The 25,564-nt window shown below is 40.1% G+C and overlaps 1 protein-coding gene across 2 annotated transcripts in view; it reads left to right on the top strand.

Moving 5' to 3' along the window:
• VDR (vitamin D receptor) overlaps positions 1-21,304 on the top strand; it is a 159,056-nt gene extending 137,752 nt beyond the window's left edge. For both annotated transcript variants that reach the window (XM_073663187.1, XM_073663186.1), the window contains 2 exons: positions 12,230-12,346; positions 13,218-21,304. In XM_073663187.1, coding sequence (XP_073519288.1) covers positions 12,230-12,346; positions 13,218-13,471 — 371 coding nt within the window. In that variant the 3' untranslated portion in view covers positions 13,472-21,304. The remainder of the gene's footprint in view (positions 1-12,229; positions 12,347-13,217) is intronic.
• The last annotated feature ends 4,260 nt before the right edge of the window (positions 21,305-25,564 follow it).

The following is a 25,564-nucleotide window of genomic DNA, read 5'->3' as shown; positions in this document are numbered from 1 at the left end:
CACGCTCGGGGGAGACAAAGCTCATCTCCTTTTTTCCATAGTCCTTCTTTTTCTTCTGCCCCCTGTTTCTGCCACTCTTCTTTTTCTTCTCTACTCACCTGCTGGTGGGCTTCTTTGAGCCGTGTAATTAAGTCAAATTCTGATACTGCACTAATAGTGTGGTCAGTTGTCAGAGGTTTTACTGCAGCTCGCTTAGCAGCCTTGTCGGCTCGGTCATTACCCCTAGCTATCTCGGTGTTGAGTCTTACATGTGCAGGTACTTTTATTACTGCTACTTGTTTGGTTGAGGCAGCTGATTCTAGGATTTGTCTAATCATTTGTCCATGTTTTACTGGTTGACCTGAAGCTGTCATGTAACCTCTAGCTCTCCATATACATCCAAAATCATGTACAATACCATATGCATATCAGTAAAAATATTAGCGGTTTTTTCTTTTGCTAACTGTAATGCTCGTATTAGAGCTAATAGTTCAGCTTCCTGGGCTGAACAGCTGGCCTGCATTGGCTCAGCTTCAATAACATCATGATCTGATACAATGGCATAACCTGTGTGAAAGTTACCAGTTTCATCTGCATACCTACTACCATCTATATACATATGTAGGTCTGGATTGTCAAGAGGGGTGTCCTGTACATTAGGTAGCCCTTGTGTTTCTTGTTCTATACACTGTAAGCAATCATGTATTATATTGTCTTGTTCGTGGTATTGTAAAAAATTTTCATCTTCGTCTTCCTGACCTCCTTCCACTCCCCCCTTTGTCTCTAGTGGTAACAGAGTGGCTAAATTTAGAGACAATATGCGGCGAAAAGTGAGGTTTGGTGGCATTAGTAAGGAGCATTGTAATCTAAGATGTCTAGCCATTGAAATGTGTTTTGGCAATACCTGATTCAGTATGCCATGTACATCATGTGTAGTTTGTACTATTAGGGCATGGTCTAGTACTATTTCTGAGGCTTTTTCTACCAAAAGAGAGACAGCTGCTACTACTCTGACACATGATGGTGCAGCTTTGGTAACATTATCTAATTGAGCAGAATAGTATGCGACAGGTCTTTGTTTATTTTCATGTTTCTGTGTTAGTACTCCTGTAGCATGATTAGACATTTCCGCAGCCATTAATTGGAATGGTTTGGCGTAGTCTGGGATTCCCAAGGCCGGGGCTGACATGAGACCTTTCTTGAAGTCTTGAAAGGCTATGAGCGCTGATTCAGTTAACTGAAAAGGCTCGATTTTTAAACAATCATATAGAGGTTGCATAAGCTGACTAGCATGTATAACCCATTGTCTGCAGTGTGATACTATTCCCAAAAATGCTCTTAATGTTTTGTAGTTCTTGGGAGGAACAAGATCTCTAATGATTTTTAGTCTGTCGGCGGTGAGGTGCCGAATACCTTGTGAAATGCAGTGTCCTAGAAATACTACCGTAGTCATACAAAGTTGTACTTTTTTCTTGTTAACTTTACAGCCCATGTCTGCTAGAAATATTAACAACCTTATTGTGTTGCTGTTTGCGGACTCTTGAGCAGGGGCACATAACAATAGGTCATCAACATATTGGAGAATTACAACCTCATCCGTAGGTTTGAAATTTTGAAGAACTGATCTCATAGCTTCTGAGTACAAGGTAGGTGAATGTATCATACCCTGTGGTAATCTTGTCCATGCTAATTGTCTATTCTTAAATGTAAATGCAAACAGTTTGTAACAGTCTGGGTGTAATGGTACTGAAGAAAAAAATGCATTTGATAAGTCTATGACAGAAAATACTCGTGCTGTTGCTGGGATCTGTGATAGCAACGTGTGTGGATTTGGCACAACAGGAGTAATAGGTTCCAAAATTTTATTTATCTCTCTTAAATCATGTACCATCCGGTATCTAGCAGCTGACCCCTCAGTAGATTTCTTTTTTACGGGGTACAACGGTGTATTGGCTGGTGACTTTACTTCTATCAGTACTCCAGTTTTTAGATAATCTTTTATCTGTTCTCCTATGGCGTGTTCTTGTTGGGCACTAATAGGATACTGTCTCAATTGGGGTAGTGTCACACCTGGAACAGGAGTGACTTTTACAGGAGCTATTGGCATTAGTCCTACATTGGTGTCATGTTGTGCCCATAATTTTTCTGGTACCTCAGAAAGATCTAAAATAATTTGGGTAGGGGCAGGATCTTTCTCATCCTCTAAGGCTTGGACTTTTACAATGTTTTCTAGAGACTCTTGGTCATCAGGCACCAAAATTTGGACTCTACCATCCTTTGTCTCTTACCACTCCTGCTTTTCTAGCCCGAATGTCCTCCCATAGTTTCCTGTTAAACCTGTCATGCCTTGCTACCTGAAAAGTTTTGCAAACTTTCCCTAAATTCTTAGTTGCTTCTACACCACACCTTTCTTTCACGATTGTATAGACATCTTGTTCATCATTTGTGGTCTTAGTCTGTTTGTTGCCCATTTTTCCTGACTATTCTTACCTTAGGAGGCTTTTTGGGTTAGATAAAATATATTCTATATTCTACCTTTCCTCGTTACCTATTCTGTCCTAAGGAGCCAGTATCTTGTTGCCCATTTTTCCTGACTATTCCTACCTTAGGAGGCTTTTTGGGTTAGATAAAATATATTCTATATTCTACCTTTCCTCGTTACCTATTCTGTCCTAAGGAGCCAGTATCTGAAACGGTTTCTCTGGACCGTTTTGTCTGAAGTGTAGAGTAATTCTAACACACATATATATGGCAACAAGGGCAAGACCAACAATACATAAAATGAACCATACAGTCTCCATTATATATCGTGTCCCTGGAGTATTATCATTACTTCCATGGGCTCATTCTGTCAATCTCTTATCCGTCAAAAAGGAGGACAAAGGTTCGGGAGTTAAGCGTGAGCGAAGGTTTCCCCGAAAGGACACAACCTTATGACTCAGTTAGGCAATCTCCGTAATACTTATGTCATCTACCTTAGTGCGGCTTATGAGGCTATTCCCGACATCCACATCTCTTTCATACCATCCGTTCCATAACCTTCTCTGACCTCTCCTTCGGCAGATCCTACAGTATATACATGAATGACCCGAGCTATAGGTATCCTTCTCTACTAGTTCCTCAATCCCAACACAAGATATGCATGAAATTTACGGACTATCGCAGAGCAGATGTAAGAGAACTAACAGTGTCTCTTACCTGGCCAGGTTTGTCATCTGCTGTTCCGATGTCCCAATCTCAGCGGTTACTCGTGCCGGTCGATGAACTTGAAGGAATACGCAGACCTCGGGTCCCTGTTTCGGGCGCCAGGAATTGTTAGGATCATTCAGCCATGGAGGGTCCTTGTTGGAGTCGGGGTATCCCCGTAACAAGAAATACACAGACACGTAGTGTATAATCAAGTACTGGGAAGCCCCTGAGCGCGTCTGCCTCTATAGGTGCAGTCCCTTTATTTATATTAATAATCATAGTTTGTTGTCATACATGCGCAGTAAAATGCCTTTGTTTCACAGGCAGCGAAATGATGATTCATAACAGTGGAATGTTGATAAGAAAGTTTCATAAACAGAAAAGTGATAATTAGTAGAAGGTTGCTGAGACAGCTAAAACAAGTTACAATCTAGTTTCTGGGCGTCAGTCCAAATGTCCAGATAAGGGAAGAATAACTTCATCTGTGTCTTACATCGTAGTCTTGCGTGAAGTACAACTCCCATCATCCTCTCACACAGATGGTTGAGTCTGAAGAGCTGTTTACTCAGAGGTCTGCTCCAAATCTTCAGTGTCTGCTAGTCAGCGTAGAATTTTTAACTGCATCTAGCCTAGGCAATACTTTGGGCGTAGTAGCCCAGCTGCGAAGCAAGCTGCACCGCCTGTGTATCTAATAAGAATTTTTAAATGAATCTAGCCTAGGCAGACTGTGGGGACCCCCAACCAAACCCAGACGCTCAGCCCCCCTACCGCCCCCCTTTCATGGACAATACAATAATGTAACTCTTACAACTGGATGGGTGAGGATCGGTCACAGCTTTATTATACTCATTCCATTAGAAAGGCATTTTATTTCTAAAATAATTCAGCTTGTTGCAGCATGCCCTGGGTCCCCACTCCGGCAAGTTGGCCAACAAGTGTAACTCTCCAACATGTCCTTTCTATTTCCAGGCCACGGAGGATCCAGCGTACTCGTATGCAGGACTCTGACCCCCACCCATCACTCTTAACGCTTGTTCCACTCCGTCCTGGAGTCCTGACAGGAATATGTCCAGTCCAATATCTATTAAGTGAACACCGTCGGGCCGTATGAGGCCAGCTTTATCTCCTTCCAGTTGTCAGTGTCGTATCACTACACCGCCTCTGTCTCTTCTAAATTTTGCCATCCGAATATTTATTACCTGCCTTGTCCATTCGATGGCCGTGAAGTCTTGCGCACCTTGCCATACCGCTATCGGCACAATCTCTGACCATACTGTAGCTAATTTTGTGAAAAATTCTCTGAAGCGCTCAGTGTCTAGTTTCATTATTGCCATTAGTTATGCGCTCTTGTGATGACCTAGGTTGTTTCCCCCGGCCTGTATAACTAAGATGACCGGACCTCTTGCCTCTCTCCCTACCTTGATTACCTCCATTAGTACCTGTGGCCATAGCAGGCCTCTAATACCTCTCCAGTTGAAATATGTGTTATGAAACTCTAATTTCCTCCCGCCTGGGCGGACTTTCGCCCTTTTTTGTGCCCAATATATATACGAGTGGCCTATCACTCACACTGTTGGCTTAGCGTCACCTGTAAAAGAAACAAACCACGTTAGGATAACAAGTCCGGTCTTATGTATCTCGCCAAACACGTGGATCGCCATCTCCCTATCCTCTGAACTTCCGTTTCTGACAGTCCTGCTCTTGCTGCTTCCGAGGCCGCACCTATGCAGAATGAGTGTGTCCCGTAATCTTTGGGGTGGTTCCCTGCCGATGTTATGCATTTATTAAATATAGCTTGGAACAGGTATCTTGATAATGGCGTTCCATCAATGTGTGATAGGAAAAAATTACTTTGTGATCTGATGGTTAGATATGTTTTTACTATTGTTACCCAACTCAGTGTACCGTTTGTGGGTTGTAGAAGTACCCAAGTACCCCTGCCCGCTGGAACCGTTTTCGATTGGTGTATGCGTAGACGTATTGCATTATTGGCTATGACTACGTCCTGGTGTAATAAGCCTCCACTGGTGGTAATTTTGGATTGAGGGACTAATTCGCTTATACATAGCGCCCCGAAGAAGGCGATCACAAATGCAGTAGACATTAGTGTTGCTTCAAATTGTGAGTGTCATGTTAATGGTGTTAGGGATAAGATGTGAGAAATCAGTTTTAGTGACACGGGACGGGACGTCTACATTCCTGACTTGGCTGACCCCTTTTCCACCCTTTTATGGATTGTCTGATGATGAATCTTTGTCACATCTCCCCAATTCAGTAGTTGGAAGTGAAATGCTACTCCGGTCAGACACCGCTGCGCTGACGCCCCTGATATGCCCCTCATCATTAGCTGGTGGAGAAATTCTATGGTGACTTGTGATCTGGCTTGTTCACATTGGTCAACCCGTCTGCCTGCTACTAGTCGTGTCCACTCTTCCCATGCCTTACCGTATGCTTGCCACGTTGACGGGGCAACTGACGCTCTGATTAATGGCATCAACTATTCGCCACTAGATCCCATAGGGAGGGTGGGCAACTGTTGCCCGATGGGTGGGCGTTGTGGAAGAGCTCTGTGAAAATCTGCCAATTGAATTGTTATAAAGCGTTAGCAGCAGCTTTATACCCCTCAGCATAGTGGCTAGCGCGGACCCATACATTGTGTTTTAGGCACAGGAATGCTAGCCTGCGTAGTAGGCCTAGCACTGGGAGAGACGATGATGCCATCTTATTAATGCAGTGCGTTAGGCTGGTGTTTTGTGTTATGAAGCGTATATTTTTGTTAGCCAGGCGCGCGCCCCATATTTCTATTGCTACCACTATTGGGAAAAATTATTTTCAGGGCTAGATGCAGCTAAAAATTATTATTAATTTCAAAGCTGATGGAGCTTGGTATAGATGGCCTAATACAATGAGTCCCACACACTGCTAGAAGCCCAAATATTTTTTCAGAGCTAGATGCAGATAAAAATTATTTTTAATTTGCAACCTGATGGAGGTCAGTATAGATGAACTAATAGACCCAGTCCCACACACTGCTAGAAGCCCAAATATTTTTTCAGAGCTAGATGCAGAAAAAAATTATATTCAATTTGCAACCTGATGGAGGTCAGTATAGATGGACTAATAGAACAAGTCCCACACACTGCTAGAAGCCCAAATATTTTTTCAGAGCTAGATGCAGAAAAAAATGATATTCAATTTGCAACCTGATGGAGGTCAGTATAGATGGACTAATAGACCAAGTCCCACACACTGCTAGAAGCCCAAATACTTTTTCAGAGCTAGATGCAGATAAAAATTATTTTTAATTTCCAACCTGATGGAGATCAGTATAGATGGACTAATAGACCAAGTCCCACACACTGCTAGAAGCCCAAATATTTTTTCAGAGCTAGATGCAGATAAAAATTATTTTTAATTTTCAATCTGATGGAGGTCAGTATAGATGGACTAATAGAACAAGTCCCACACACAGCTAGAAGGCCAAATATTTTTTCAGAGGTAGATGCAGAAAAAAATTATATTCAGTTTGCAACCTGATGGAGGTCAGTATAGATGGACTAATAGAACAAGTCCCACTCACAGCTAGAAGCCCAAATATTTTTTCAGAGCTAGATGCAGATAAAAATTATTTTTAATTTGCAACCTGATGGAGATCAGTATAGATGGACTAATAGACCAAGTCCCACACACTGCTAGAAGGCCAAATATTTTTTCAGAGCTAGATGCAGATAAAAATTATTTTTAATTTGCAACCTGATGGAGGTCAGTGTAGATGGACTAATAGACCAAGTCCCACACACTGCTAGAAGCCCAAATTTTTTTTCAGAGGTAGATGCAGAAAAAATTATATTCAATTTGCAACCTGATGGAGGTCAGTATAGATGGACTAATAGAACAAGTCCCACACACTGCTAGAAGGCCAAATTTTTTTTCAGAGCTAGATGCAGAAAAAAATTATATTCAGTTTGCAACCTGACGGAGGTCAGTATAGATGGACTAATAGAACAAGTCCCACACACAGCTAGAAGCCCAAATATTTTTTCAGAGGTAGATGCAGATAAAAATTATTTTTAATTTGCAGCCTGATGGAGGTCAGTATAGATGGACTAATAGAGAAAGTCCCACACACTGCTAGAAGGCCAAATATTTTTTCAGAGCTAGATGCAGACAAAAAATTATTTTTAATTTGCAACCTGATGGAGGTCAGTATAGATGGACTAATAGAGAAAGTCCCACACACTGCTAGAAGGCCAAATATTTTTTCAGAGCTAGATGCAGATATAAATTATTTTTAATTTGCAACCTGATGGAGGTCAGTATAGATGGACTAATAGAGAAAGTCCCACACACTGCTAGAAGGCCAAATATTTTTTCAGAGCTAGATGCAGAAAAAAATTATATTCAGTTTGCAACCTGATGGAGGTCAGTATAGATGGACTAATAGAACAAGTCCCACACACTGCTAGAAGGCCAAATATTTTTTCAGAGGTAGATGCAGATAAAAATTATTTTTAATTTGCAGCCTGATGGAGGTCAGTATAGATGGACTAATAGAGAAAGTCCCACACACTGCTAGAAGGCCAAATATCTTTTCAGAGCTAGATGCAGAAAAAAATTATATTCAATTTGCAACCTGATGGAGGTCAGTATAGATGGACTAATAGAATGATGCTATGCCCAAAAGATTTTACTTCACTAGGTGCAGTAAAAAAATTGGTATTCTATACACAGGTGGTATATCTTGCAACACAGATAGGCTACTCCACTGACTAACACACTCTGCAATAGGCCAAAAAGGATTAGCTTTGCTAGATTCAGCCAAATGCTGTGAAAAAAACTTGCACAGCACTGGCACAGACCTGCCTGGCAAAAACTGATAGGAACTGATGTAACCTAGTCCTGAAAAGGACTGCAATTACAATTAGTCTTTACTCCCACAATCTATCTATTTAAGAGCACAGACCTGCCTGATAAAAGTTGTAGGAAATGCTGTAACCTAGTCCTTAAAAGGACTGCAATCACAACTATTTCCTACTCCCAAGCTATCTGTAGATTTGTGCGAAAATTGGCTTGAAATTAACAAGGTATAGCGCACACAGCAACAGCGGTGCCGTCTAACACGCAGCTGCAGCAGTGAGAAAATGGTGGCGACGGGGAAAATGGCTTGGTCTTATAGGGCAAGGACATGTGACATACACTGCCAATGACACACGCCCTTGCTTGTGTGAAAAAAAGCACTTCGCTCCGTGTGTGCGCTGCTGATAGGCTGACAGATTGCACCTCCCCACTGTAAATGCGGGAAAGAGAAAAAAAAATGGAGATCTTCATTATTCCTGCAGAGATCCATCCCCTGCCCCTCCCCCCGCCCCGCTGTACACTCAAACTGCGTATTAACATTAATTTTCATCATTACTGAGAAAAAATCCAGTTATGATTTTGGTGCACGAACAGTTATCGAACATAACCTCGAACAGCCGAATTTTTCTCAAATCGTTCGTGTTCGCCGAACGGCTCGAACACCGCCCAAAACAGCTCGAATTTGAGATTGGCGAACAGTTCGAGTAGAACAACGCTCATCTCTACTTACTACCACAGCCTTAGAGAACAGAATTATGTAATGGGGGCACAACATTTACCTCTAGACTTGTAACTTGTACCTAATAATCTTTATTTATATAGCAGCAACATATTCTGCAGCGCTTTATAATTCAGAGGTTCATACACAACAGTCATAAGTAATATAGTTATACCGTACAGACCAAAAGTTTGGACACACCTTCTCATTTAAAGATTTTTCTGTATTTTCATGACTATGAAAATTGTGCATTCACACTGAAGGCATCAAAACTATGAGTTAACACATGTGGAATTATATACTTAACAAAAAAGTGTGAAACAACTGAAAATATGTCTTATATTCTAGGTTCTTCAAAGTAGCCACCTTTTGCTTTGATGACTGCTTTGCACACTCTTGACATTCTCTTGATGAGCTTCAAGAGGTAGTCACCGGAAATGGTTTTCACTTCACAGGTGTGCCATGTCAGGTTTAATAAGTGGGATTTCTTGCCTTTTAAATAGGGTTGGGACCATCAGTTGTGTTGTGCAGAAGTCAGGTGTATACACAGCTGATAGTCCTACTGAATAGACTGTTAGCTGCTTTTTTCTTGTCATAATAAAAATTCTAACAGTCTATTCAGTAGGACTATCAGCTGTGTATACACCTGACTTCTGCACAACACAACTGATGGTCCCAACCCTATTTAAAAGGCAAGAAATCCCACTTATTAAACCTGACATGGCACACCTGTGAAGTGAAAACCATTTCCGGTGACTACCTCTTGAAGCTCATCAAGAGAATGTCAAGAGTGTGCAAAGCAGTCATCAAAGCAAAAGGTGGCTACTTTGAAGAACCTAGAATATAAGACATATTTTCAGTTGTTTCACACTTTTTTGTAAAGTATATAATTCCACATGTGTTAATTCATAGTTTTGATGCCTTCAGTGTGAATGTACAATTTTTATAGTCATGAAAATACAGAAAAATCTTTAAATGAGAAGGTGTGTCCAAACTTTTCGTCTGTACTGTAGATAATACAATAATTAAAGCAAAAATAATGATGACCCTGCTCATAAGAGCTTACAATCTACAATGAGGTGGGGGTGACACAAAGTACATATACATATTTACCATGATGGTCCAGCCATCTTGAGGGGATGGAGGATAGATAAATGCTGCATGAGGTTGTCACCAGCCAATATTTGTAGTGTTTGTCTGTGTGGTGGAGTTTGATGGAGAATTATGTTCAGAGAAATCTTGAATGGGCTATATAGAAAAAGGACTTCTATTAGGGAACGTGATAGGCCGCCCTAAACAGATGTGTTTTTAGGGAGTTCTTAAAACTGTGTAAGTTGTGATTAGTCCTAATTTCTTGGGGTAGAGCATTCGAGAGAATTGGTGCAACTCGGGAGATGTTCAGCACTTCTAGACTATCGCTGGAGAAATCGAGTTTGCAGTGTGAACCAGGGTTGTTTTACTCTGTGTTTGGAGGATCTGAGGGTGAGGGGTGCAAATTGGTCCAGGGTGCTTCTGAGAGTGCCATTGTAGTGATACACAGCCAGATCAGGACAGTAAAAAGAGATTGGGGACAGTGAAGAGTGTAGGTAGTCTGTAAGTGTATGAGGGTTAATGGCAAATAGTTCTTGGATTTGTGACATGGTTTATTGTGCAATATCTTTGGACAAGATGGACTAAGATTATTCAGGAAGGTGAAAAGAGCATGGGAGCTGTACATGGGAGAGGGAAGGAGAGAGCGGCTGATGTGGATGAGTGATGGAGAGGGGATGGGCGGTGAATGTGGATGACAAAAGCACACAGGCAGATGAACTTAGAAATAAAACACATAGTTAAAAGATTGTACAAAGAGTGGGTTACCTGACTCTTGCCCTAAAGAACTGCCATTGAAGTAACTGCCAGACACTTGGCTACGAGGACACGTGCATGCACCCCATACACGTGCACCCCTTATGATGCATCTAGATTTATAGGGTAGACTAGAGGATCAGGTATGAGGGATTGTGAGAGGTCAGCTGGTTTAGGATAAATTAACAGCTGGTCAAAACACCGGCGGATGAATAGCTGATCAAAGACAACCAAACAGACCTAACACTATGCCTGATTCCATCTACACAGTATCACACCTTTCACCATCAGATAAAGTCTACAATGAGGGAAGGACAGTTGGCTGTTTTGCTGTGGCCCCCCGAACTAGGACAGCCAAAGTGCTGGATACAGTGTCATCTGCCACCAAAAGGCTGCCCCTCACCCAACTTTCACCAGTATTTGCATCTTTGGAATGCAGGTACCTGTGAAAACAATAATGCAACAAGGAGCCGTCAGTTCCCGCTTTACATCCTTGAGTCTGTGCGTCTGAGAGCAGAATGAGCGCAATGACGTCACTACATCATGCCAGCTTTGCCTCAGCACACAGCGCAAAACAGAGAATCGGGGAAACTGTGAGATGAGTAGTTTTATTTTTTTTTTTAATTAACTGTACATTGCGAGAAACTTTGGAGACATTATACTATGTAGAAGAGTTGTCTGGGGACATTATACTGAGTAGGGGGCTCTATGGCTACAATGCACTGTGTAATGGGGCTGTATGGTGAAATTATACTGTGTGAGGGGACAGCATACTGTGTGAGGGTCTGTTTGGGGACTTCATACTGCGTTGGGGGCTGTGTGGGGACATTATACTGGGTAGGGGCTCTATGGCTACAATGCACTGTGTAATGGGGCTGCATGGTGAAATGATACTGTGTGAGGGGACAGCATACTGTGTGAGGATCTTTTTGGGGACTTCATACTGCGTAGGGGGCTGTGTGGGGACATTGTACTGTGCAAGGGGATTGTGTGGGGCTTTGTGGGAACATACAGTGTAAGGGACTTTGTGAGGACATCATATTGCGTGGGGGGCTCTGTGGTGACATTCTGTGAGGAGACATCATAGTGTTTGAGGGACTGTGTGGTCACATTATATTGTGTGTTGTGACTGTGAGGCATCATATTGTGTTGGGAGCTGTGGATCAAGGTACAATGGCTGAATAACAGGAGCAGTATGATTTACTGTTTTTATAAACGTTATAAAAATCAGTAAATTATATGGTTGTGATTCACTGCTACAGGTAAGAATACAAGTTACAATAAGCCTTATCATAACATATTGGCAGTAATTTCTAGTCAACAGACTTAATTCTGTTCAATATTAAGTGATAAAAATGAATATAAAACAATATAGATAAACAGAATTAAGTTTGGCCGGATAGTTCAGACTTCCACAACAGTCTTTCATGTGACCCTTGGGAAAATGTATTGCCCAATTCTGCTTTATATTATGCTTTATATGATGTTGTTATATTATGTTTTTATATATTATTCTATTATGCCTCTACTGTACCTAACACCAGGTTCTGAGAATAAGGACCATGCCATGATTTAGATGAATAAATAGTGATATTGGGAGAAAAGTGTGGCTAATAATGTTTTATGTGGTGTCATCTGCAGCTGGTCATAATATGGAACTTCTGGAACCATTGGTGAAATTCCAGGTTGGACTGAAGAAATTGAATCTCCATGAAGAAGAACATGTACTGTTAATGGCTATTTGTATTCTCTCACCAGGTCAGTGCTAAAAAGTGGGAATTGTCCATATGTGAAAGGGGTTGTTTCATCAAGTCATCTCTAGTCCATGTGTCCACTTATGGTATACTGTGATCAGGACTCCCTGTATCAACCCAAATCGAGCTGATAATTAGAGTGGTTCTTGTTCTAATGTCCGAATGAATGTGCGCCTTATAATATTAATTTTCTGACTGCAGGAATTGTGTATAGCCAAGCATAACTTTTTACATGTGATATCTGCTCATTTATGGTGAACTTACCCGATTTGCCATAGGGGTAGGAAGAAGCAATGTTTTTGTTGTGACTGTTTTAGAGAGAGGATGTTTTTCTTGATACAGTCACCTTTTTTTGCTTGCATTTGGATGGGATACGTCTCGATCCTATGTGTCCACTCAATCTAACCACGAAACACAGAGGTTTTGCTTCATCAAGACCAATGATTTTCAAGCCAGCCTTGATGAGGAGTCATGGTGGAGTCAGAGGCTCCAGATTCATGAAGAGGTGCAAAGTTCAATGACTGGAGTAAGGAACACCACAGGTCTTCATGAAGTAGATGGGCTGTGATGTCACGCTCCCGCTGCGCCCCCTTCCTTCCCCAATGCCACCCATTTTGTGGGTGCTGGGAAAAACTGTCGTGAAATTCCGAAAGGCAGAAAATTTTTGCTTAACTCCAAGATGTGCAAAAGTTTTGAGACTTTTCATTGCAATTTACGTCAAAATTTTGGCGAAATTGCTTTGATTAATCGGGACGTGTGTCTTTATGCTGTACACAGGAAACCATTCAGGGACAAAGTAATCTGTGCTACATTTGAGTTTAAATTATTTTTACGGTATTGCACTGATATTTATTACTGTTATGTGTGATTTATAGATCGCCAAGGGGTCCAAGACAAAGCGCTCGTTGAAGCAATCCAGGATCGCCTTTCCTCTGTTCTGCAGACCTACATCCTCTGCAAACATCCACCTCCGGGGAATCGTCTCTTGTACCCAAAGATGATCCAGAAATTGGCTGATCTGCGCAGCTTGAATGAGGAGCATTCCAAACAGTATCGCTTTCTCTCTTTCCAGCCAGAGCACAGTATGCAGCTCACCCCACTTGTATTGGAAGTTTTCGGCAATGAGTGAATTAGACTAAAAATACTTAGTTGGGTGTGAATTAGGTTAACCCTAGAACGCATGACCATAAAAATCTACTTTTTCACATACCTGGGGCCTTTTAGGCCCGTGTGCAAATAACATGGAATAACTCAAACAAAAATGACAAACTATATACCTGAGGAATACCTAGAGTTTCAAAATTCTAACTAAAGTAATCTTGCAGAAAATAGAAAACAATTAACAGGGCGGGCCTGCGAGGCCCCAGGTATGCGTTCTAGGGTTAAATGTTAAGGTGGGAATGACTGGGAGTCTTTATACAAGAGCCAGTTAGCTGCAGCTGTATATAGAGCATACTATTTAAGAAGCATCGGGACAAGAGAAAATGGATGCTTATCTCGCTTTCTGTAATTCTGCTGCAAATTGGGATACGTTCCCTTGCCAAACTCTTAATGTAATGTTCCAGTATGAGAAGCTTTGCCATGTTTTGTGCCTTTTAGACAGCAAATGTCAGAATGTGTCATCCTTGCTAAAGTTAGCTGTTATAGGATTTTGTTAATGTACTAAAGCCATTGTTTGCTAATTTTGCATCTACTCAAATCTAAAGGACTGTAGAAGTCTTAAAGCCTTTAATTGAGATTTTATAGTGTAAATATAGAAAAAAAATAATTAAAGTATCTATAAACAATATATATATCTGTAGATATATATATATATAGATATATATATATTTGTGTAGATATATATATATATATATATATATATATATATATATACATTTGTGTGTGTGTGTATGTATGTATATATATGTATGTATGTGTATATATATATATATATATATATATATATATATATATATATATATATATATATATATATATATACAGTACAGACCAAAAGTTTGGACACACCTCATTTAAAGATTTTTCTGTATTTTCATGACTATGAAAATTGTACATTCACACTGAAGGCATGAAAACTATGAATTAACACATGTGGAATTATATAGTTAACAAAAAAGTGTGAAACAACTGAAAATATGTATTTTATTCTAGGTTCTTCAAAGTAGCCACCTTTTGTTTGATGACTGCTTTGCACACTCTTGGCATTCTCTTGATGATTTATATATATATATATATATATATATACATACACACGCACGTACGCACACGTACACTGACAGATATATATACCTGTGTGATATAACTGTAGATAGACAGATCTACCTACTTGTATACATGTGGCATATTGCTTGTTTGGTACTATAGCCTGGTCTATGGACCCAATACAGATTTATAAAATTTATTGCAACCAATCAGCCACATGTGAACACCTTTTTATGTGTAAATGTGAGAAAATGTATATTTCGGATTGCAAATTATTATATTTTAATATAAATGGCTTTTGAAAGAATAGATAAGCCCTTATTTTTGCTATGAAATAGTTGCATGCTGCTGCACACATCACCTTAGACCTTGATCTGTTGATGCTGAATAATGTCAGGGGTCTAGCCTGTATACTGTACTACTTTCTACATGAAAAGACAAATACTAGTCAGTAATCAAAGGTTTCTAAAATTGGGATTTTATTCATCGTGGTGGTGCTTTGGAGTATTTTATAAGGGTATGTCTACAAGTGACAGAATAGTCAAAAAATATTTAGATTTGAGAGTCCTCAGTGGCTGATACCTTTTTATTGGCTAACTGAAAAGATGGTAACAAATTGCAAGCTTTTGAGAATACGCAGGTCTCTTCATCAGGCATAGTATACCACAAAATCTGAAGAGTCACATATTTATACACAACAGGGCACATGCAATACATAAGACAAGTGACGTGAAGCAGAACTATCAGTATGGGAGGGGGAGAAACAGTTGTGGCCATAAATATTGGAACTGTTCATTGATAAGGAGTGTGAAAGTTTTATTGTCCCGTGATTGAAGTCTGGTCCATTGTTGTGATGCTCCCAAATGGTCTAAGGAGCACATTCCTTAGTTGATGTAGAAATACATAAATTTGTGTGACACATTCACTCCTGCACTGAGTGTGTCATTTCAAATCTCCGAGAGACAGAAAAATTTGGGAGTACAAACTTATGACAAACTTTGACACACTCAGTGCAGGAATGAATGTGTCGCATGGATTTCTACATCAACTAAGGAATGTGCTCCTCAGACCATGTGGGGGCATCACAATCATGGACCAGACCTCAATCGCAGGACAATAAAACTTTTTCATACTCCTTATCTATGAACTTTTCCAATATTTACAGCCACAACAGTTTATCCCTCTCCCATATGGACAAATGCACAAACAGCTTCATTCAGGTGTACGGAATAGATTTTTTGTTGCAGAATATCTGTTGTGTGTGAACATACCCTTATGAAGAAAATCACATTTTATGCTAAAGGAATAGTAATAAGACTGTGTAGAAGTACGGTACTTGATGTGGTGTATAACACCTATACCAAGCTTCTCGTGGATAACTCCTCTGTTCAAATAACATAACTTGGAGGGAGATGGTTTAGAACCTTAATATGACTGGACTGTGTGCAGAAAAATATTACAATTTGAGAGAGATTTTTCCTGTATCAAAATGGACTGTATGCAGAAATTCTCAGAGTATTCATACATACCTGTCTTTACCCTCTTTTTTGTCTGTTTTCACAAAACTGCACCAAATAATAAGATAAAACTTGAAAGTGCAAATACACCGGCAATCTGGTCAGATGCTTATTTTAATTTTTATTTCATAAATCAATATTACAGATGAAAATAAGAAACATATATCTAATCAGATAAATCTGCTTCTTTCTCCTCCTGGATTGATATTTCACTCTCAATTCACAGGTGCAATATGTATTCAGTGAATTCATACAGATTTCTTTATTACTGAGATAGGAGATGACAGTTTTACTGCTAATTTTCACACCATTGCCCGCTGGTTTTAAAACATTATATGGGGTCTGGAAAACCTGTTTAAAATGTGGTAAATAATAATCATTTTATTTCTAGAAGACTAATATGTAGAAATACATATATACAGTACAGACCAAAAGTTTGGACACACCTTCTCATTTAAAGATTTTTCTGTATTTTCATGACTATGAAAATTGTACATTCACACTGAAGGCATCAAAACTATGAATTAACACATGTGGAATTATATACTTAATAAAAAAGTGTTAAACAACTGAAAATATGTCTTATAGTCTGTTCTTCAAAGTAGCCACCTTTTGCTTTGATGACTGCTTTGCACACTCTTGGCATTCTCTTGATGAGCTTCAAGAGGTAGTCACCGGAAATGGTCTTCCAACAATCTTGAAGGAGTTCCCAGAGATGCTTAGCACTTGTTGGCCTTTTTGCCTTCACTTTGCATTCACTTTCAATTAACATGTGTTAATTCATAGTTTTGATGCCTTCAGTGTGAATGTAAAAGTCATGAAAATACAGAAAAATCTTTAAATGAGAAGGTGTGTCCAAACTTTTGGTCTGTACTGTATATACTAGCTATTGAACCCATTCTACGCCCGGGTGGCGAGCATTTTTATTGGTATATGGTCTCCCATGCTGGTATGTACTGCCCTCATCCTGGTATTTGTGCTACCCCCATCCTGTCCCCACCATCCTATCCTGGTATGCATGGCACCCCTCATCCCCATCCTGGTATGCATGGCACCCCTCACCCCCAATCCTGGAATGCATGGCATCCCTCAACCCCAATCCTTGTATGCATGGCACCCCTCACCCCCAATCCTGGTATGCATGGCACCCCTCATCCCAATCCTGGAAGGCATGGCACCCCTCACCCCCAATCCTGGTATGTTTGGCACCCCTCATCCCCAGTCCTGGTATGTGTGGTACTCCTCATCCCTATCCTAGTATGCCTGGCACTCCTCATCCCTATCCTGGTATGCATGGCACCCCTCATCCCAATTCTGGCATGTATGGCCTCCTCATCCCAGAAACCTGGTATGCATGGCACCCAATCCCTCATCCTAGTATGCATGGCACCCCTCATCCTTATCCTGGTATGCATGGCAGCCCATCCCTCATCCTGGTATGCATGGCACCCCTCACCCCCAATCCTGGTATGCATGGCACCCCTTATTACCAATCCTGGTATGCATGGCACCCCTCATCCCAATCCTGGCATGCATGGCACCCTCATCCTGGTTTTCATGGCTCCCTCATACCCAATCCTCTTATGCATGGTACCCCATCCCTCATCCCTATCCTGGTATGTATGGTACCCCTCATCCTGGTATGCATGGCACCCCTCATCCTTATCCTGGTATGCATGGCACCCCATCCCTCATCCTGGTATGCATGGTGCCCCGCATTCCTATCCTGGTATGTATAGTACCCCTCATCCCTATTCTGGTATGCATGGCACCCCTCATCCCCTAATCCTGGTATGTGTGGCCCCCTCATCCCCTAATCCTGGTATGCATGGTACCCCTCATCCCTTTCACACTGCACACATGGAAAAAAAAAATAAACACTTATACTCACCTTTCTTCCCTGTGCTCCAGCGCTGCGGTGTCCTGTTCTGCCGGAGGCTAGGGGAGGAGTGTTGCGCCGGAGTACGTTCGTGCCCATATCGCGCTGTCCGGCACCATTTTGTTGAAGACACACTGCAAATGTGTCTTCAGTAAAATGGCGCCTTATAGCGCTATGCGCATTCGCCGATCCGACGCCTCACTCCTGCGTCGGTTTCCGGCGAAGAGAGGCGCCGCGGCAATGCTCCTCCTGGTCAGGTAAGTATGTAAGTATGGCGCCGGAGATCGCGGTATGCATTCAGTGTCTACACACACCACGATCTCCGGCACCATACACTCCTCTTACCTGTAACGGCTGGATGCGTTCTTCTGTCTGGAGCCAGACTGCGCGTTGCGCATGCGCAATCTATAAAGGCTTCAGACAGAGACACACATCCCCGGTTATATTATAGATATATAACATTTTATATTCATGGATCTCTTTGTAGCTTTTCCACATTACTCTGTTGTATCAATTTCTCTCTTATAACACTTATCTTGAAGAATTCAAAGCACTCGCGGAGGAGCGGCTGCATCATTGTAACAACAGCATCAGTGGTGGGAAGCAGCTCAGGTTTTCTTTCATTTGTTGGTGGATTTCTTTGGTTATTTCAGATGAGTGATATCTAGTATAGTTAGTGAATATGTCCACTGATCTCATGTACTGTATGTTGGACAACTCTGGACATAGTGTCCTCCATTGCCTGTAGATCACCTTCAGTCTGAGCCAGAATGGTGCAATACATCAGACGTTTGTAGTCCATGTAACTTACTGTACTGGAATCTTATCAATGATTTCTTATATATTACTCTTGGACTTTGATCAGTTTTTTGCAGTAGAAAGTACTGTTGTTGTTATCTACTTATATTCTTTTGCATTTTTTCGATTGAGAGCGTAAAGTCCACCCCATGGTATATAATGTCATAGCTTCTGCTATATATAATGCAAGAGTGAAAGAGGTTTAAAAACATCCTCATTACACTCCAGGGAAGAAAACTTGAGAGCGTACTGCAGAGTTTCATCGAGAAAAGTGGAACGATTTTTTTCTCCCTTGTCATCCATATTCAGTCTTTTTTTTTTTTACAGCAACTAATAATAATTCACAAGACCATGTATAATTTCCTACGTTACAGAATTGCAATGTATCTGTAAAACTCGGCTGTTATATACTGTGGCTCCGTACGGCATTCAATTTTTTTTTTGTGCACCCATAGACTTGAATGAGCCCCATCTGATTTACAGAAAAAAATTGTGCATGATGCGATTGTTTTTTCACTCGCAGATTCAACCAGTGAAAAAAATCACTCATCTGCACAGCCCCAGTGAATTACATTGGTTCGTTTTTTTCATGGACAGGAATTCAAGCGAAAATATGGTCGTGTGAACGAGCCCCAATGATGAGTTTATCATCTGCTGTAAAATATAGGGCAAAATCTGTATGTTCAACTTGGATGTGCACATTCCACATGACCTGAAGGTAGACTTATGTAATTGGGCAGAGAACAGCTGACAACAGGAAAATAATAAATTCATCCATCTTCTTTCTGACTGAGATTCCATATATAGGTTGTGTCCGGTCAGTTGTTTTATGCCTTAGGGTAAGTTTGGGTCGGAAGACCCGCGGTCAGTCCGGGCGTTGCGGTCCATATATGAACTGTGAACACTTAATGGTCCATTAACACATCATATGTATTTACTAATCATGGCGTATATTTTTGAAATTAGAGAAGGTAACTGATGAGAATTGTGCCAAACGAATTAAAAGGATTATTGTATTTGCCTGTTTGATTTTATATATGTGCCAATAATATAACCTTCATCTGTAGCAGCTTTATAATATACCTGGAAAGGTCAGGATAGGAACAGTATGTATAAATAATACTTAAGGCCTCGTTCAGATGTCCATGAATCAGTATTTACATGTATACAACAAATACCTTTAATACATGGGTGTTCACATGACTGTTTTTTTTGCAGGTCATGTGTCCGCAAAAAAAACAAACCACTGATCCGAATCTTGTATCAAGATTACCTATACAAACCTATGGGTCCATGAAAAATCACTAACAGCACACATTGCAGTCAGTGGACAATCTGTGTGCCGTCTGTTTTAAAAGGGAAGCTGTCATGCATTATGAGTGTTACGATACTGGCATAGCACTGCTGGAATCCAGTGGCCGATGGAGCTCAATCAGGAACAGCAAGCAGTAGTAGAAGTTCTTGGAGTTAGCAAAGGAGTTTTAGGAAAACAATCCATAGATAGGTGAGAACAGTCTGGGTAAGACAGTCCACGAGCTGGAGACTGTAACTAGACTAAACAGCTAGACTCAATACTCAAGCAATGAGTGAGAGATCCAGGCAGCTTTAAGTAGGCTCAAACAGGAAACCAGATGGATTCCACAGGTTTAGAACCTTCCATCTTAGTAAAGGGCAATTGCAGAACACAACAGCAGCCTCCAGTGGTAAGAAGTGGAATTGCAGCACAATTATTAAGGTGAACAATAGCAGCCACTAGTGGTCAGTCTGTAGCAGGACAACATGAATCCTGAAAATGGGAGGAATAAAGTTAATTTCCTCCCAGCAGGGGGCTCTTCTTGTGGACACCACATGGTGTCAAAACACTATTAACCTGCAGATTAACCCAATATCTGCTGGTTAATAGCGTTATTTTACATGACAGGTTCCTGTTGGCATTGCAGTGCATTGGCAAAGCTTTGCAATATTTTTTTTTTAATAGCAGAAAATAACTGATGTTAAGTACTGCCACACTGACCAATCAATGATGAAAATCTGAGCCACAACACTGTTGAAAATTGGTCCATTTTTTGCGAACGAGAAAAATTGACATGTGAATAAGGTCTTGTATGCAGCTGTTACTGCCTGCTTTCTGCTTTCCGGGGGAAGATCAGTGCTTCTTTGGAGTATTAATTATTGGAAAACTCTTCTTCCCTGGAATTCTTCTTGTATGTGCTTTATGGCAGCTGTAAATATCTTGCTGCACTGTATACAAGGAAATATGTGCCGAAACGTGCAAATACAACTAAAAATAAAAAGCTGCAACATTAAGAAAAAATGCCTTCTATCTCTTCTACGTGCTTAAATTGAAGTAATAGAACTTAATATCTAATACATTCCCTTTACCACTACTACCTGAACATAAAATATTTCTACTATGAACTAGTTTACTGTCAAAAGTATATACCATAAATGTAATAATTATTAACAAGACTGTAAGGTCTTGTAAAACACTAACTAGAAAGACAATATTGTGCTAAAAAGAGGGAAATTGACACTTTTAGTTATCCATTCATGAACTTTGTGACACAGTCGCACCACTTTTTGATGAAACCCAATGAATTGTACTTTTTATTTACCTACGAGTCTAGGATTTATTTATTGATCAGAGCTTCATTTGGTATGTGAAAGAAATGACCTAAGGAATGTATTGCTCCTTTTCGGTTACTATGTTGTTTACATCTTAAAGTGTGCGCTTTACTTGATCATTGCTATTTTATGACAGCCTGTGTCAGTAGTTCTACAGACCGAATCCTTTAGTTATTGAGCAGTTGAAAGGAATTTTGATTCTCTGTCACCAAGAGATGAGCGATTCTATTTGTGCTGCTTTGGTCCAGCATCCATCCGGTCACTAGGGCTGCTAGTCTTCCATCTTCCTCGGCCCAGTATTTTGTGTGTTTTCTGCTCTTACTAGGGCCCTCAATGTTGTGATGTCGCATACAGCATACTTACTAAGCCTTACACGACGTCATGATGTGCAAGGTCCGGTGAGCACAAATGGCACCCAAGATGCCGGGCAGAGGACTCCGGGTACAGAATTGTAGACCAGCTGCAACAGAAGACCGGACTGGATGCCAGACAAGGGCAATGCGTATTGAATATCTCATATCTACAGTATTCCCTTATAAGTTTTAAATAAAATTGCTTCTTCTTTAAAATAAAATGAACACAATAGGGGACTGCTCTACTTTCAAAAAATGAAAATCTCTAGACTCTTGCCTCCTATAGAGACTCTTGGACAGCCCACGACATCGCCCCCTAGGAGTAGTGTCCACCAAGCTGCAAGATCTTACTTATCTGAAGAGTTATTCTTCGTATTTTTCTGCCTCTTCATATGAAATGTAACACAAGAGGTTTGGATAATCTTTCTAATGATCATATTGTTGAGAGTTTACATATGGTATATGCAAGGTTTTGTTACTGCAGTGATGTTGACAGACAAGCCTCATAATATTAGTTCACAAAAGCCATTTAAGAGACTGTCACCAGGTCAAATGTGGCCAGTTTTTGCTTCTATTTTATTTATGCTCTTCTCCATTTTGATTTTTTTTTTAATTCTGCTATACGGTTCTTGAGATATGGGCTTTTTTATTCAGTACTAATTTTTATGATCTTTACCAAGGGGGCTTTTCTCCCAGGATAATTCTGTGGAATAGTCCAAAGACACATCCTCAAAGAATCCTGAGAGCACTATCCAATGATGAAGACTGTAAAAATTACTACCGAATAAGAAAGACCAATAACTCTGGATTAAAAATAAAGATTACTCAGGAGAACATCAAGAGGAAGACGGGAACAAAAACCAGCCACTTTTGACCTGTAACAAGTCCTCTCTGAATAGGCCACGTACACTACTATACTGTAGTAATTGCTCTAAATGGAATGTAATCATTGTATTTCTCTTTTCATTTGGCTAAACTGGCAAATTTAGGTAAAACAATATATAATGTGTTATGCCAATTATGTCCATGGGTAGTTAATTTTAGGGGAGATTAACGCAAACATATGACACCTAATAGAGCTTATATCTCAGCACATGGCAGCCAGATGCCACGGAAAAGCCTTCAACTGATCAGTTTTATTTAGAGTTTTATATCCGCTAAATTGATAATAAAAGGGTATAAATGGCTGGTAACTGAATAAAAAAAATTAATGATGGAAAATAAATGATCAGCAATTTTAGTGGTGTTTTGCTCTTTGCATCAGTAGTAAAATATTAAATATAATATATATATTGCATTTTTGGTGACACTTGTTTTCTTTCTACTACATTTACTTTTTTGAGTTGTATTTTTCTTTTTTTTAATTGAAATTACAATATGGTAAAAAAAAAAAAAGTAAAAAAAAAGTGATTATTAACTTGTATTGTGTTTTTTAGTGGCACTTCTGTTTTGTTTTATTTTTTACATCACGACTGGTGGCCGTGAGGGGCATCTTGGATTAACATGATCTATGAATCACATGATTTCTTGTGTTTAAAAAATGCAACTAAATAAAAATGCAACCAGAACGTGCAGGTAATAAAACTCTTTAAAAGACGAAAAAAGCCAAGTTGAATACACATTCACTGGTGACACAGTAGAATCCGTGTTTTTCACGGGTAGAACCTTTACCCATTATAATGTAAGGTGCTATTCACATGTCCATGGACTATGTATCCACTAAAAAATTACAGAGACATGTCCATTTTGATCCTAGTCATGGATCACCCGTAGAAATCTATAATCTATGAAAATCATGGACAACACGTGGTTACAATACATGTGTAATCCCTGTGCTGTCCGCTTTTTAACTTTGTAGTGGGTAGAAGAAGCTTTTGCAAACATTTTTTTGTGTGCACACAAGAAAATCATTGATAGTAAAAATGGACACGCTGATCCAATTTGATTTAGAAAAAACCCCAGATGTCTGATAAGGCCTAAAAGTGTAAGAATCTCCGCACACAATTAATTGAAGGCACCAAAGCAAAAGAAGCTGGCTATAAAAAGCCTAACTGCTCCCACACCTCTCCCCAAATAAGGAAAGTAGTGTAAAAGCAGTAAAGCATATTTCCAGCAATGACAATGCAGACATATACAAAATCCATGCCCCAATTCATGTTTTGCCTATCTGCTTCTTCAAGCGGTACATCATGAGGATGAGGCCATTATTCTTAATAATGGGATTGAGGTGTCAGTAAATGCTGAGATGACATAAGGGATGAAAGTGAGATTACATATTATGTCGGATATGTCACGTACACATTGGTAGATCTTTATTCTGTCTGAGGTGTACTATGTGTCATACTGTTCGCTGTAAGACTTTTAGTACAATGGCTCCTGTGCTGCTTTCATCACCCTGAAAAAAAGACCGTCCTTCCTGTGTCATTATACCCGAAATGTTTTAGAAGCAAATAAAACTCACATTATTTGTACAAATGCAAAATGTGTCTTACAATCCAGGTAGAATGTGTTGCTTTATTTGTATGTAAATGTATTTTTGGTAAAATTTACTGTGACAAAAGGAAAAAAAAAGTCTATTTTGATGTATTAGATTGTATATGTTCTAATGTTATGCACTTTATACAGGAAAGATTGAATATCTATCTATAGATGTTATAATTCTGGTTTAAGAAATTTGAAGTGTTTTATTTGCCTTTTCCAGTTGTGAATGTGAGATGTTTTTAAAGTCTAATCCAACAGTAAAAGGGACCTGACGATCCTGTGCCCTTGATGTTTATAATAAACTGTGTTTCATTTGTGGCTTTAGTCTCTTGTCCTTTTTATTTCTTCTTGTATATTTCTCTACTGTATCAAGTTGGAGACTATAAATATTCCCAACACTTAATCAGAAGTCCTTCATTATAACAATAAAAAAAAGCGAGAGAGGAAGCTCTTCATGTCAATGATCTTTTTTTTTTTCTTTCACACATTGCAGCATTTCTGCTCAGTGTGTGTGTGAAGACTTTCTTAGGCAATGTGGTTATTTTAAAATAGATACTATCATGGTGTGAAATGCCTTGTCCTAAGAGTTACAGTAGGTAAGTATCAAAACCAGGTTCACCATCAAAGTTGCAGAAGGCTACAGACACATCTACAATCTATCCTGACGTGCAGATGTAGGAATATACACAATATGGACCAAAATATTAGGAAACCTAAGCTTTCAGAAGATTTCATGACATTTCATTCTAAATTCATAGGCATTAATAGAAACCGCATTCCTCTTTGCAGCTTTTAGGCTGTGTGCCCACTATGCGTTTTTCAAGCGTTTTTGCAGCGGAATTTCCGCAGCGAAAACGCTTAAAAAACGCTTGGTAATACGTGCCCCATGGTCCCCAATGATAATCCGTATGTGCTGTGCACATGCTGCGGAAATTTCCACTGCGGATTATCATTGCGGAAAAATACGCAGCATGTCCATTAATTTTGCGGACACGCAGCGTAATTGCCGCCATTGACTTGCATTGAAACGTTTAATATCCGTGTCAGCACATTTGCACACACGGATATTATGCGATTCTATGTGCGGATGGTACCCGGGTCTGGAGAAGAGGAGACTCTCATCCAGACCCGGGTACCATAGAACCTGTTAAAAAAAGAATTTAAAATAAAAAATAAAGATTATACTTACCTTCCGATGTCCCCCGGCCTCCTCAGCGATGCAGCCGGTCTCTTGTACAGCTTGTGGTGGTCTGAGGACCTGCCATGACGTCATTTAGTCATGTGACAGGTCATGCGACCACTGACGTCCTTCACACCACCATACAACAGACCGGACGCGGCGGAGAAAACACCGGGGGCCATCG

The sequence above is a fragment of the Phyllobates terribilis genome, unplaced genomic scaffold (genome assembly GCF_046119375.1).
Source record: "Phyllobates terribilis strain yellow unplaced genomic scaffold, ASM4611937v1 Scaffold_2__4_contigs__length_985480577, whole genome shotgun sequence".
In the NCBI taxonomy this organism is placed as follows: domain Eukaryota; kingdom Metazoa; phylum Chordata; class Amphibia; order Anura; family Dendrobatidae; genus Phyllobates; species Phyllobates terribilis.
Note: the sequence above shows the minus strand (reverse complement) of the source record. Positions and strands in the feature narration are given on the sequence as shown.